Source organism: Apus apus, chromosome 2 (genome assembly GCF_020740795.1).
Source record: "Apus apus isolate bApuApu2 chromosome 2, bApuApu2.pri.cur, whole genome shotgun sequence".
In the NCBI taxonomy this organism is placed as follows: Eukaryota; Metazoa; Chordata; class Aves; order Apodiformes; family Apodidae; genus Apus; species Apus apus.
The window spans coordinates 132,999,521-133,014,246 of record NC_067283.1 but is presented as its reverse complement, the minus strand read 5'-3'; the positions used below and the strand labels follow the sequence as shown (position 1 = coordinate 133,014,246).

Here is a 14,726-nt window from a genome sequence, read left to right as displayed (position 1 = left end):
GGCGCCGGGAGCGCCCCGCCGCTGGGACCGGGGCGGCCGAGGGGCGCTGGCGGGGGCGAGCGGGCGGGCGGCTCTGCCTGCGGGGCGGCAGCGGTGGCAGCCCTTCTCCCGGCACCGCCGCCGCCCGCCCGGGACGCCCCCGCCGAGGGAGCCGGGGCGGGTGTCCCGGCGGCGGGAGAGGGAGCTGCTGGGCGCGGGGTGTCCCGGCGGGGAAGGGGCGGCGCTGGGGCGGGCGCGGAGCTGCCTGCCGCCCTCGCACATGCGCAGCGCGGGCCCGGGCCGCGCTATAAAGCGACTTGGCGCCGGCGGCAGCTGCGGAGCGCGGCCCGGGCGGCAGCGGCGGAGCTGGGTGCGTGGGGGCGGCGGGAGCGGGGGGTCCCGCCGGTGGGGCTGCGGGGGGGCTGTCCTGGCAGCGGTGGTAGTGCTCTCGGTGGTGGCGGTGCTGGGGATGGTGGTTGTGATAGTGGCAGCGGCGGTATCGGCAGAGCCGGTGCGCGGGGAGCGGGGAGGCGGGAGCAGTGAGGCGGGCTGCCCGCCCGGGCACCGCTTTGGAGGGAGAGAGGGTGAGGAGGTGCGGGGGATGGGTGTCCGCGCCCGGCCCCATCCGTCCCTGCCCTCCCGCCCGGGGCAGGCAGCCCTGCGGGGCTGCCAGAGGCGGTGGCCCGGGCGGGCACCCCGGCGGCGGGGCCGGGGATCCCGCCATCGCCTCTCCCCGCGCTCCCCCAGCCCTGCGGCGGGGAGCCCCGCGGGGTGGCGGGGGGCGGGCTGCCGGGTTTTGGAGGGAGACGGGCGCGGTGGGGGCGGGGAAGGCGGCCGAGCCGCTTGGCGGGCTGACCCCGCTCGCCAGCCCGCGCCGCCCGCCCTCGCTCCCCTCCGGCGGGTCCCGGCCCCGCGGGTCTCGGCTCCCCCCGCCCCGGCCCTGGGGACAGGGGCTCGGCAGGGAGGGCGCCTGGTGAGGACAGACCCCGATCCCTGCGGTGCCGCGGCCCCAGCCCGCCCTGCGGGGTCCCCCTGGTGCGGTGCCGTCCCCCTTGTGCGCGGGGACCCCCCATTGTGGAGGGGACCCCCTTGGGGAAGGGTGTCCCCGTGTGCGGGGCTGCTGTCCCGGCAGGACCCCCCTCCCCCCCCCCCCCGCCTCCCCTCAGGTTTTGGAGGGAGTCTCGGCCGCGGCAAGGCGGGAGCGCGGGGGAGGGGGGACCTGCCCCGCTCCCTGCCCCCTCACGCGTCCCCGCAGCACCCCTGCCCGCCGGGGCGGGAGGCAGCGGCGGCTCGGCCCCGTCCGCAGGGAGGGAGCGCGGGCAGCGGCGGTGCCCCCCGCTCCGCCTGCCCCCCGCTGCGCCCGGGGACCGGCCGGGGCTCTCCCGGCGCGGCCCGGCCCGGCCCGGCGCAGGCCGCCGCCTCCTCCCCGCTCTCTGCAAATTGGCGCGGAACCGGCGCGGCGGGAGCGCGGGCGGCGGCGCTCGGCCCGGCACGGCCCATCCCGGCAGGTGTGGGCGCTTGGCCCCCGAGGGAGCCGCTGCAGCGGCGAGACCTGTGTCTGCGTGGGAGCCGGGTGGCTGCGGGTGTAGGGAGAGCGGAGGGGGGTGTCGCAGCCCCAGGGACCCCCGTGCTCTGGCGTGGGAAGGGCCCCTCGCAGCTCGCCCCTGCCCCTGGGCGGATGAGCCCGGCTGGGCTGAGCCGGGTGGCACACGGGGCACCCCTGTGTAACCCGCTTCAGCGGTGTAACCCCCAGCAGGGTGTGGAGTTCTGCGGGGTTATCCACCACAGGTCTCCTCTGCTCAGGCGTTCCTCGCACCCTGAAAGCCTCGTGCCCTTCTGTTTCAGTTGTGCGAGCCGCGTTGCTTTGTCATGCGTCTCATAGGTAGGGGGCCTATAAGGAAGTTAGAGGGGGGCTTTTTACAAGGACACGTAGAACAGGATGAGGGCTCATGGTTTTAAACTGAAATAGTAGACTTGGATTATATATTAGGAAGAAATCCTTTCCTGTGAGGGCGATGAGAGGCTGGAGGAGGTTACCTGGAGAAGGTGTGGGTGCCCACTCCTTGAAGCCTTCAAGGCCAGGTTGGATGGAGCTTTGAGCACCCTGAAACTAGATGATCTTTAGGGTCCCTTCCAACCCAAACCTTTCTATGATCCTGACACACAGTATGGAACTTGGTCCTAACTTCTAGAAGATATGTTACTGAGCTTATGTTATTCCTTTGATCCAGGCAGAGACCTTCAAATCCAAAGAAGATGTCAAGACGCAGGTAAGCTCTTAGCATCATAATACACCAAGCTTATCTCTGTTCATCTAGTTACTGCTACTCTCCTGATGTTCCATGTGTCTTTGCTCCTTGCAGCAGCCGTTTGCAAGCCAAGCAGCAGCAACCACTGTTATGTCAAGAAGAGTCTCCACAAGAACTGCAGGCATCAGAACATCTCCAGACAAGAAAAAAGAGAACAGCAGAGGTGATCAGTTTGGGCAACCTGAAAAGTTCTATGATACTGAAAGTCCTTCAGTGCATTTGGGTGGGATAATCTTTACTCTGCTGGGTTAGAAAGTGGGACAGGAGTAGCAACAGCTCACTGTAGCTTTAGAGGTGGGTGTGTTGGTTATTGTTAGTGTATTGATGTGTGTTTCTTGTTTCAGCAGGAGATTAAGAAGAGAGAAGATGGGAAAATGGCTAAAAAGCATCAATATGAGATTAAGGTAATTCAATCCTGATTACCAGTTCAAACTAGGTGAGGGAGTCCATCTGTTTATATTGGTGAGAGTGAAGTCGTGCATTCCAGACTAAAAAGTATTCAATAGGGGAAGATTCTACCTTCAGATATTAAAAACTATGGGAGCTCTGCACCTTAGCATCTTTTAATAAGTTTTTGCTTTTTCTACATATGGCTTTGTCGTAGAAAAAGGGTCCTTCTATGTGGAAACCACTGCGGTGTAAGGTTAGGTATAAAAAAAGAGAATAAACCCAAACATTTCAGAGTAATTCCATATGCAGAGCAGGTAAGGCTTAAAGGCAAGTCTAAACAAGATCATTGCACTTGTTTTAACTTAAGGTGTGGTTTCATGGCCATTTAGTTAAGGCAATGTATAGCCATGCAAGCCCCCTCTTTGCTTTCATTTAACAGTTCTTTTGATTACTTAAATCAATTTAGGAATCTGTTTTAACTTACGTAGGCTACTCCTAAACCAAGTGAAGGGCTTTACAATGTTTTATTTTAAAGTGGATTAGTAAAAAAAAAAAAAAAAAAAAAAAAATCTGTTTCTAAGCAAATGAGATCAACAGCTATGGTGAAGGAAAGCTCTTCTGATTGTGAAGTTGTCTTTGCAAACTTTGTGTGAAGGACAGTGCTAAGTGCATCAGCTGTAGTTGGGGTGAAACTGTGTGCCAAGTTTACCTTTGACAAGGGGGAAATCCTACTCCCATCTTACTTTCATTGATGGCTGGCCATGCACCCCACCCACTGCCTTTCTTAATTTTTTATTTCAAAGATCAATTCTGGTGGAATATCTAACTTCACTCTTAGGATACTGTAGTCTGGCTATAGATAGGGTTAGATATACGAAGGAAATCGTATGTAGTTTACCTTGCAAAGCAGCTATAGAGGAGAAGTTTCTGTGCTCCGGGGCAGGTATTGCCATTCTTTGGGAATGGGATCCCCCCCAGCTCCACAGGTCATAGTGGGAGTTCTGTGTCACCATTTTGAAGGCTGTCAGCCATTACAGTGTTGCATATGCTCCATGCATTTGATACCTTCTTACTTGTGTTTGTTATGTACAACCAAATAAGTATTAGCGAAACAAGTTACCGCATTAACTGATGCAGTCTAGAATCCCTTCTCTGAAGTTTTCTGCATTAATAATGGTAGGCTCTTCTCCTTTAGAGTCAGTACATCCCATATTTGGCATTGTCAGGCTGAGAGATAGTTCACAGCTGCTGCTTGCTCAGTGGGTATCTAGCTCTGGAGCTGAGATGGGTGGCTCCTCTCTGAAGCGCTAAATTGGAAGATAACAAGTTGCTGAATTTCCAGAGAGACAGTAGGACCTCCACCCTCTCTTTTCCCTTTCTGAGTAGATAAGTAGATAGGACTAGCAACCTAATGCCTTGTGCTTTAGGACCAATGAGTACCTTTGCATTATGTACCCCAAGTGAGCAGCTCAAGTGAGGGACAGGTTGCTTTTGAGTTCATAAAATAAAGGCAGTTGTCTTCGTCAGAGCTGGGTTTCCCAAATTTATCACATTTGTTCCTGTGTGTTCTATCATGATTACGAAAGGCTTTGTTGGCATTTGATCTCTGTCTTTCTTGGATGTAGTACTTGAGTTGATGTTGAAGTCCAAAAAGACTTAACATACATTACATATATTGTTGTTGTTACTGTAATTTACTTCTTGCTTTGCTTGCTCTCGTAGTAAAATCAGCATTTGAAAGATACCTTGTTTATGTTGCAGAGTTGCTGGCCGCCCACGATAACAGGAGGTATCTCACCTTGCATAATTATTGAAACACCTCACAAAGAATCAGTAACCACTGACTTCTCAAGATTCAAAAAATACAGGTTCAGAAACCTCTTCATAAATCCATCACCTTTGCCAGAACTCAAGTAAGTTTATCAGGCACAGCAGTTGTTGATGTTTTATCAAATATGCTGAACTACTGTAGTAAAAACTGTTTCTGTATTGTGTTTGTAGAACAGGGGCAGTACTCAACCCATATCTCTGCTTGTCCCTTCCTCCCACAAACAATTCCATTTCCAAAAAAACAAAAAAAGACAGAAATTCTGAAGGTGTTTTTCCCCCCAGTCTTATAAATGCACCAGACAGGTAATTTTAGTCTTTAAGAGCTATCCTTTTATAACTTGTAACTGGAGACTGTAGTGGTTAAGAGGCACATAGTGATCAAACTGAACTTCTTTCAGTGCTATTGGAACTCAGTGACCAAAAAACACTAACCAAATTTTTCTTTAAGAACTGAAAAATGTACAAATATGCAAATAAACTTGTAGCAGTGTTGCTGTGCAGGTAGCACGCTAATGCAATGCAGTATGTTTGGTGCAGTCACAGTTCTAGAAAGTTTCCCTTCTGCAAAAGGATAGATTAGCTGACTAAACTGGATTTTTCAGTTTCTGAATTTCTTAGCCATTCATGTGTGTTAGGTAAGTGCCCCTGTTGCCTAGTGTTTAGTGCAGGAGTTACTAAATTTACTGCAATGCATTAGGGAAAACTTCTGCTGAGGTGAATAAGAATCAGAACACAAAGCATCAATTTAAGAGGAAGTTTCTAGATAACACCATGTTTTTACTTGTTCAGGCCAAAACTTGATTGGAGCTGGGAGATGCTGCATGTTTTGCATCAGTGCAAAGCAATAGGTCTCTTACTGTTTCTTTCACTGAGTTTCAACCTCAATTGCTCCTCCCTCTCAGTGTTACTTCCAAGCTGCTGATCTGTGCTTGAAAGGACAGTAAGCTCTTTGATGTACCTCAGAAATCACACGTTCGTATGTGTTGGAAAACTTGGTAGAAAGTAGGGTTTTAAAAATAATTATCTAAAAAAAGGGTAGTGAGTGAAGGAATTCCATGCTCTCCTTTAGCAAGCTGTTGGAAAGTGCTGGATCCCAACAATCATTCCCATACCAAATTCAATGGAAGGAGTTTAATCCTTGATGTTCACCTCTTGTCAGTAGGCATGTGGTAAAGCTGAGCTCCAGCCTTTCCAATTAGCTGGAGAGTCATTTACTCTCTCCTGCCTTCTTCATGCTTTCCTGGCTGCTGCAGGAAGATCATAATGGGAGATTTCTCCATGCCTGCCCACTTAAATGTGGAGACTTAGGCACTAAACAAGTAGCTTTTAACTTAGGTTGGCAGAATGGCACTGATCTGGGTTACGATTTTTAGGTGATACCAGTGATCAAGTCTGATTAAGATCTTTCTGCTTCTGCTTGGGAAAGGTAAATACTCCAAAAAAATTCAGTAGGGAATCAGCATTGCATTGTTTGATGTGCTGTTCCCCTTAGTAACTGTAGGATGAGGTACACCCAAGAAAAAAAAGCCCACATCAATTCGTAATAACAATAATTAACAATAGAAACAAGCCATATTAATGATAGAGGCTTCTTCCCACATGGGCTTGAGTGCTAATATATTGTAAGGTAGCAATAAACAATTTTTTTTTTTCACAGTAGCCTGTTTCTGAGCCTTAAGGTAGGCTAGAAAAGGAGGGGATGGTTGAGTCTCTTCTAAACACCATCTGTAAATGTTTTCCTCAAACTAAACTGGACACATTGGTGTGTTATGTTTCTTGGGGAGTGGGGTTGTGTTGGTTTTTTTTTCCTCTTTTACAAGGAAGGTTTGGGTTTTTTTATCTCACTCTCTGGACATCCACCTAACTAGGTGAAATAGGAAACTCTGGTTGTGTGTGCAACTTTGGGATGCACACGTGCAGTTTTACTGGCTGTTCTGTAAAACTTAGACTTGCTGCTGATCTTGGCAAGCTGCTGTTGTGGTGATGTAAATGGTTCAAAGTATGCCTGCAGTTTTCTAATTACCATAAAAGATCTTTTACATATGCAGAATTTTTGTTTTTGTTCCTGAGTATCTGTAAACAGTAAGTAATGTTTCTATACTCCTTTTGTGAAGGTGTATATATGCTTAACAGTACTTTGTGTAAATTTATTCCATAGCTGGGGAAATTCCAAAGATGTCTGGCTCAACATCCTGAAGAAGGAGAACAGATACACTCACTGCAAACATTTCACATCGCTGCATCCTAGTTTGCAACCTCACATGAGATCAATACTCTTAGACTGGCTCTTAGAGGTATGTTCTTCTTGTTGCTTTGCCATGTGTTATGTCTGGGAAGTTGGCAAATAAAAACCAGAAGTTTTACATAAAAATGTAATAACAAAATATACTGTAATGGTAAATGCCAAAACTAGTCTGCAACAAAAGTGTTGCAAGTTGCTGCTTTTGATCCTCTTGGTGAGCTACATTCAGTCTTCCCTGGCAGGAGATGCTGAACCTTCCACACAGAGTAGCAAGCAAGAGTACTTAACTTTTGCTCTTGGCACACAACTTCCCTGTGAGGGGGGGGGAAAAATCCCTCGTTTTGAGATGTTTGTATTGAAAATGCTCTAGGCAGATTAGTTATGGAGCTCTAACTGTACATCTTGGACTGTATCTAAGCCATGAGACAACTGCATCTGTGTGGAGACCTTGAGTTTTCACCCTGGCCCTGTCTATGTTAAGACCTCTTACATGTCAGTCTCTGACCATATTTTCTGACTTAGAGAGCAGAAGGAAGTAGTGCATTAGTGGCTGACATCTGAAGGTTTTTGGTATGGGCACATCCTTCTTTGAAAAGGATTACAAATCATATCCCTGTTCCAGTCTAACTGCATTACTTCAGACTATTCCAGTTGTCAAACAACATGGAAGCTCTCCATCTTGGCAGCCTATGTGAAGGAGTTGTGTTCTGGAGGCATTTCCAAGAACTCTGTGTTGAGTTCACCACTGCCAAAAGCAACCTTTCACTTGTGCAGTCCTTGCCCATCAGCAGAAGGGAGCTTGCAGGTTTGCTAGTTCCATATAAAATATTCCAGAGGAGCAGATACTGCAGTGGCACTCTTGCTGTCTTTCTGGAACAGCCCTAATAGCAGGGAATTTCAAGGGAAAGCAAAGGTGTGGGTTTTTTTTAATAAATATGGTCCAAATATAAAATTATTCCAGTTGTGCACTTCAGTGCTTCCTCTATTGTGTAATTTACATACCACCATTTAATTGTATTTTGTTGCCTTTTTTTTTGTTTTTAAATCTCGGGCACTTAGGAATTCATCCAATATCCAAATAAAAATGTCAGCAAGGGCCTTGTTCAGCTCAGTGTTTCTATATGCCACAGTGGATTAAAATCCAAGCATCTTTGAGAGTCTTCCAGTATCTCCTTACAGTGTCTTCTATAACATCATAACTCAGCTGCTGTTTAACATGACCCCGCATTATTACTTTTGGACATTACAGTTTTGTAGAAATGGTGCCATTTATTCATTACTGGGCCTGGTCTGTGTGTTTGTAGTACTGAATCTTGTCTGGAGCAGTGCTTATAATATCAGAGTAGCACATCAAATGGCAAATATTAGATCAGGTCTAAAAGAATGAGCTGTAGTGTTACTGCCAGCCAGTTGCATTTTTGATGGTCAGAAAGGGTTTTAATTTGTAAATGGGCTTTCAACCTTATCTTAAGAAATAGCTGGTGGTAGTGAGATTTTTATTCTGACTTCATATCAAGTGAAATAATGAGGCAGGGCAGGAAGCCTGGACTTGAGAGCTGTTTCTTGGATATTCTTTCCTGTTGACTGAACATAGATTATAAGTAATTTATAGATATCTAACTAGTTGTTGGAGGGATACAGAGTTGCAGATAAGCGGAGTTGTGGTAGACCCACCCACATTCAGTTAGAGATTGGAGGAAAGAGTTGTCCCCTGCTTAAGATCTCCAGGCCTGGGCAGTTTCCTTTCTTGTTGAACTGGCATTTGAACCACTTTGATACAATGCAAGTATTAAAAGGTTTCCCTGGCAGGGAAACCCACAACTGCGTGGAGCAGATGGCTGCTCTTGCAGTTTTGTTCCTGCTTAGTGAGGCTGTCGGTGTGCCTGAGGGGCTGCAGCAGCTTCTGGGCTAATTGCTGCAGAGCCAAAAGGCTTCAGGTTTTGTAGTGGTTCTGCCCTGGGACAGACCTACTAGGAATACAGGGAGGATTTGCTCGCTGACTTCAACTTGAGGTTTGAGCCCAGAGTATTCTTAATCAAGCAAATCAATTGGGGTTTTTTGTTGTTTTTTTTTTTTTTCAGGGTTTTTTTTCTTCCTCAAGTTTTCTTCTTTTAGTGGAAAACTGTACTTATTTATAGGTAAATTGGATGCTGCTTAGTATGCAAAAAGTATACTTTGGGAATATTTTAGTGCATCATAGATAATCCATGTTTAGGGGAGAGGATGTGAAATAGTTTTTCCAGTCCCATACTATCTGTATCCTAAGACATCCTAACATACCCAGGTAGGTCAGTGTGTGCAAAAGATAACATCATGCATATTGTGTTTACTATTAAAGCTTGAATACTCCAATGTGTGAACAGAGTTTTTTTTTAACAGAAAACTGAATTATTTTTTTCCCATTTTAGGTATGTGAGGTGTATGCACTCCACAGGGAAACCTTTTACCTAGCTCAAGATTTTTTTGATAGATTCATGTTGACACAAAAGAACGTTAACAAGAGCATGCTTCAGCTCATAGGAATTACCTCATTATTCATTGCCTCCAAACTTGAGGTAAGAAGCTCTGTTATAGGAAATTAAGTTTGGAATAACTAAAAAAGAAAGTGGTGATGTACTTATTTCTTCTGTCTGATTGAACTTGGTGGTGTACATACAGCACTGAAGGTCAGAAGGGGAACTCTTACCCAGTGGGTGTGGAACAAAACCAAGCCTAGGTTTCAAACTGCTGGTGCATCAGGCTCATATCCCTATAAACCCCTTTAGTGGAGGCTTGTTTTTTTAAAAGTGCTGTGGTTCTGATACGTTACATTGTGCACTACATCTGCAAGCCAAGAGAGCATGTTTTTGTATAATGCCTGGTAGGCTAGATTGAAAGGAAAATCTGGGATATTAAGTTTCTATACTTGGAAACTCCCTGTGATCCTAGCTGGTGTTCCTAAAGCCAAGGTAGTACACTACAAGCAGTTGTCTATCCTAAGGAAGTGTGTGTGGCATCAGGCTGTGGAGCCAGCTTGTAGAGGAGCATTTCTGCTGGCAAGTTCTCTCTTACTAACACACCTAGCTATAGGTGGCCCAAACTGGCATGACTGGGTTGGCAAATGTCTTTGTTAACCACCTCTGCACCATGGATTTTGCCAGCTACAGGGGCTGGGGGATTTTGTCATCTTTTTCTTTAAAAAAAAACCAACAACATTTAAAAATCTATGTGACCACATCAGCACTTGACATGGCGTTTCTAGCACAGCAGTGCGCTGTGAGAAGGGGACAGTGTGTGTTTTTGCATCAAATGGAATGGCTGAGTAGAAAGTGATACAAATGAAAAGCTGTTCTGATTGTTTGGTCACCGTTTATTTCCCAAAAGCTAAAAAAAAAAAATCAATAAATCTATGGCGTTTTACAACACACAACATACAAGCTACTTGTTTTTAGTATCTTCTCACCCTGTAAGTTTCATCACTTGATAAAACAAGAAAAGCACTGTTGTAGCATAAGAAATGTTAATATTTCTGTACCTACAGAAAAGTATTTGCCAGTTTCTTCTCAAGCTTTCTTAGAACTGCAAGGCACTCTAATCTTCACTCTTTCTGCCCCTTCTCTTCCAAGGAAATCTACGCTCCTAAAATACAGGAATTTGCCTACGTCACTGATGGTGCTTGCAGTGAAGATGATATAGTAAGAATGGAACTTATTATGTTAAAGGTAATAACTTTGCTGGTTTTGTAAGTGCTGGTTGGAAGACTGTCCAGCTGAGCTTTGTATTTTACTGTCGCTTCCTTAGAAACAGGACATATTTAGAATGTCCCTCTTTCTTCAAAACAATGAAACCTTCATTGTGTGTGCAGTGGACCTCTAAAGCCCCTGGCTGGGGTATAATCCCTCTCTGCTAGAAAAGGACAAGCTTCTCATGCATGTATGAAAGTACTTACCAGGTACAGCCAGCCACAGGACAGACCAGAGGGCTGTCACTGTCATGTGCTACACCTGTCAGCATCCTTTGCTGTCCAGGAACAGGGGCCTCTAGGAGAGCCAGGCAAAGAAACAACACTGCTCGGTGTTCCTTCTGTTGGAAAGAATCTATACCATCACAGAATGCCTTGTATGTTTATTCTTCCTTAATAGATACAAGCTGCAGGTTCAGACAGCTAGTTTGAAGGCTTGGGGGAAATGCCCCAATTTCCCAGCTTCCAAATGGGGAAGGTGCAGAAGGTCCAGCTGCACAGACATAGAGATACGTTTGTGTGGATTGTTATACAGCCCATTCAAAAAGTAGGAGAGTGCAATCTAAAATGAGCAGTGATCTCTTCTTGAAATAGTAGGTGATCTTTAGTGTCTTTTGAGGATCTGTGCAATAAGCTGAGCAAATTCAGAAAGGGAGACATGGGAAAAGAGATCAGGGCACACCACTGTCCTTGCCTGGTTTCAGGTGCTCACCTGTTTGTTTAATATTTACAGGCTTTAAAATGGGAACTGTGTCCAGTGACAATCGTCTCTTGGCTGAACCTCTATCTTCAAGTGGATGCTCTGAAGGATGTTCCGAAAGTGCTGCTACCTCAGTATTCTCAGGAAAAATTCATTCAGATAGCACAGGTTGGTAGGAAAATGCAATGGAAACTGCTTATTGGGGTGATTAAAGCACAGCTGAATGTGACACCCCAGAAGCCATTAAAGAAGGCTTTTCCTTGTTTCACGTTAAGGAATGTGCAGGTTTGACTGCTAGAGAACTTCATACAGAGTTGTGAGCAGAAGCACCCATGTGTTTCCTGTCTCCCTGCTCTCGTGTATTTTAAGACTTTTCTGTACACTGGAAAAATAAAAAAGCATCTTTTTTTTTTTTTTTTAATTGCTGTGCACCACAGCAGCAACAGCTCTGAGGGGTGGGCAATTTAAGTGCTGCAGTTAACTGTTTTTACCTGTATTAAGCAGCCTGAGGAGTGTTTTGACTGTTTTGAAACTGCTGTGGTTCAGTTTTTATGGCCATGTGATGTGTCCAGCCTCAGAGTGGCTTTCTGAAGAGCAGACTGGTTTAAGTCACTGAGTTGCTAGATAATATTCTAATATAGGGAAGCAGCTTCCTGGAGCTCTGTTTAAGAGTTTGAACACGGTGTACTTAAATCTGTGCCAGCAAAGTGCCAGCATGTTACTGGTAAAAGTGCAGCTTGGTTTGCATCATAACTCTGAGACCCCCTGTAACTGCAGCTGGTGCCAAGAGGAAGTTAGATGGATGCAGCTGATGCTAAAAAGCTCAACCATGTTAGAGAGCACAGCTTGCAGGTGCACTGCTGTGTGGAGAGCAGTTTCTGAGACAGGCTTATACTGAAGTATCATCTTGTTAAAATTTGTAACTAACTCTTAGGTCCTTCACTTTTTTTTTTTTTTTTCCTTAGCTCTTAGACCTGTGCATTCTGGATGTGAATTCCTTGGACTTCCAGTACAGAACACTAGCTGCTGCAGCGCTCTGCCACTATACCTCAATTGAAGTAGTTAAGAAAGCTTCTGGTAATGAGCCTTTGTAAAGCTTGACCTTGTTGGTCAGGGAATTCTGAAAGCTGCTACATGCCTGAGGCTGGGAAGTGTATGATTGGTTTACCAGGCTGCCAAAGAGCCAAAGCTGCCTGGACACCAGTAGTTTGTTGTTCTGTTCTGTGGGTGGTGGTTGTTTTTTTCCTTAATTTCACTTCCTTCCTCCCACTATTTCAGATGTTACAAAGACTCCGAAAAAGAAGGAAATGCTTCCAGAGCATAGCCCTAGCTAAGGAAATTAAGCAGATTTGCTCTTCTTGATTTTAGGCTAATACTATTGCTTTGACTTCCAGTTGTTTGGGGGACAGTTAGCTATACAGTATTTGGCTACTTTTTCTCTTAAAATGGTAGTTACCAAGCAGTCATCCTTGTCTGGCAGCAGTATTCAATTAACCTGTGTTAGCATTAGCATTTTTTTTATTGCCTGAGGTACCATCAAGGACTGTGCTAAGAGGGTATGTTTTTCTAGTGTGAACCAAAATCTGGTGCTCAAGATGAAAATGTAACTTCAGCCTCCCCTGGTAAGCCACGGGAACCCTTGCAGCCAGAGAGCAGCTTTGCTCGGGAGGCCTGTGCTTACCGTTCACCCTGGAGGGGTTTAAAAGATGTGTAGATGTGCTGAGGGACACAGCTGAGTGGTGGACTTGGCAGCCTTTTGAAAGGTCTTTTCCACCCCAAAGGATTCTATCATTCTATCCTCTGCCACGATGCTTTTAAGTAACAAGCACAAGGAAATGCTGGGAGTTTCTGGGAGGATGGTTTTGAATTTTTATCTGCAGTATCATTTGTTAGTTTTTTTAATTTATGGGCACTTTGAAACACTGTGTAAACCACCCCCACCACCCCTCCTGATTTCTAAATATATTACTGTGCTCTACCCTCTAGGCTTAGATTGGGACAGCATTTCAGAGTGTGTAGAATGGATGGTTCCCTTTGTGAATGTGGCCAAAAAAGTCTCGGTGAAGCTGAAGAACTTTAAGAAGGTTGCTGTAGAAGATCGACACAATATCCAAACACACACCAATTACTTGGACATGCTGGTAGGTGGTTTGTGGAGTGCATTACACAGCACTTCTCCTGAGGCAGCCAAGCCTGGTCAAACACCTTCCTGCTCCCGCCTGGTCTGGCTCACCTCAGCCAGTGTGGTCACTGATGCCCAACCTTTTGTGTAGTGCTGATGCTTGATAATGGTGTAAACTAAAGGTGTTCTACTATAATACTCACAGGCTGTAAGCAGAGACTTGGATTAGAAGTACAGGTGAAGTTTTTAGAAGATAATTTTTTGTGTGTTGTGCAACACTCCTTTGGTTTTATTCAGTATCCTAACACTTGGTACTTCACTTGTGCCAGCAGTGTGAGGAAGCACTGCTGAGTAGTAGTACTACTGGAAGAGAAAAGTAGATCTTGCCACAGGTGTTAACTGTCCTCTTCCTCCCCACTACACAGGAAGAAGTTAACAGTGGAGTAGCATCTACTGGCCCAGGTCAGTTATCACCTGTGTCAACAGGAGGGATAATCACACCTCCTAAAAGTACAGAGAAGAAATGAAATATGGACAAACATCACAAACTGTTTCAGAAACAGAACTTGGTGCTTCAGAACAAGGCTGTGCTAAAGGAGACTCGTGCTCTTTACTGCTGTTGAAGACTTGAGCAGTAAAAGATGCAGCAAACAGAACAGATGGAAACTGAGACCAATGTCCTCCTACAGACTTGATAAAAGATTTAGACCAAGCATTCCTCCATGCTATCACAGGAGCCTGGATTACTTTGGACCATTCTCAGACACAACTTAGTTTACTTTAACCATTCCTAACTTATGAATTTCAAGTACTTTTTAAACATGGTTGTGTGGCAAAATTTGTCCATGCAACTTGTGTCAAACTTGCTTTACCTTGGATTAGCAATACAGGGGAATTTATGACAGCTTGTACATATTACCTCTTCTTGACTTGGCTGTTTCTTCTTTTTTTGGCAAGGTCAGAGCTTAATGCCTGTTAAGTCACCAGGAGCTCAGATGCAGTATTACAGAGGTCAGTGGGTGCACAGTTTGCTTTTCTGAAACCACTCTGCCTTCATGTTAGTGTCCTTAGCTCTGTATCAAATTCTAGCTCCACACAAGGCTGATTAATTTAGGGTGACCCTTTAGGGCTGCCATAAACATCAGTTCCAGTGTAGCACTGGCCTCAGGTAAGAGAACAAGCAAAGAAGGTGCTGCTGAACTACTCTTAACTGGAAGAATTTACAGTCCTGGGAGGAAGGAGTTTTATTTTATACAATCCAACCACCAACTTTAAACAAGAATTGCCTAACAAGAACTAGAGAGGGTATGGGAACAAGTGAGTTGCTGGTACTCTACAACCACTCATGTTGTAGGAACAGTATTTTAAACTAAACTGTGGAGCTGTATTTTTATCAGTGTTTATAAACAGCATTAACTACTGTTTTCCTTGTA

The 14,726-nt window shown here is 45.9% G+C and overlaps 1 protein-coding gene across 2 annotated transcripts; it reads left to right on the top strand.

Moving 5' to 3' along the window:
* The first annotated feature begins 333 nt into the window (after positions 1–333).
* CCNE2 (cyclin E2) lies at positions 334–14,421 on the top strand. Of its 2 annotated transcripts, XM_051611687.1 has the most exons (12): positions 334–349; positions 2,211–2,249; positions 2,343–2,451; positions 2,633–2,692; positions 4,440–4,591; positions 6,667–6,802; positions 9,159–9,305; positions 10,356–10,451; positions 11,205–11,339; positions 12,137–12,248; positions 13,158–13,312; positions 13,719–14,421. In XM_051611687.1, exons 2-12 carry the CDS (start codon positions 2,236–2,238, stop codon positions 13,818–13,820), a joined length of 1,218 nt encoding a protein of 405 aa, XP_051467647.1. In that variant the 5' UTR covers positions 334–349; positions 2,211–2,235; the 3' UTR covers positions 13,821–14,421. The 2 variants fall into 2 exon arrangements, with proteins under 2 accessions (XP_051467647.1, XP_051467648.1); XM_051611688.1 differs by lacking the exon at positions 334–349 and having other exon boundaries at positions 2,126–2,249; positions 2,636–2,692.
* Positions 14,422–14,726: the final 305 nt, after the last annotated feature.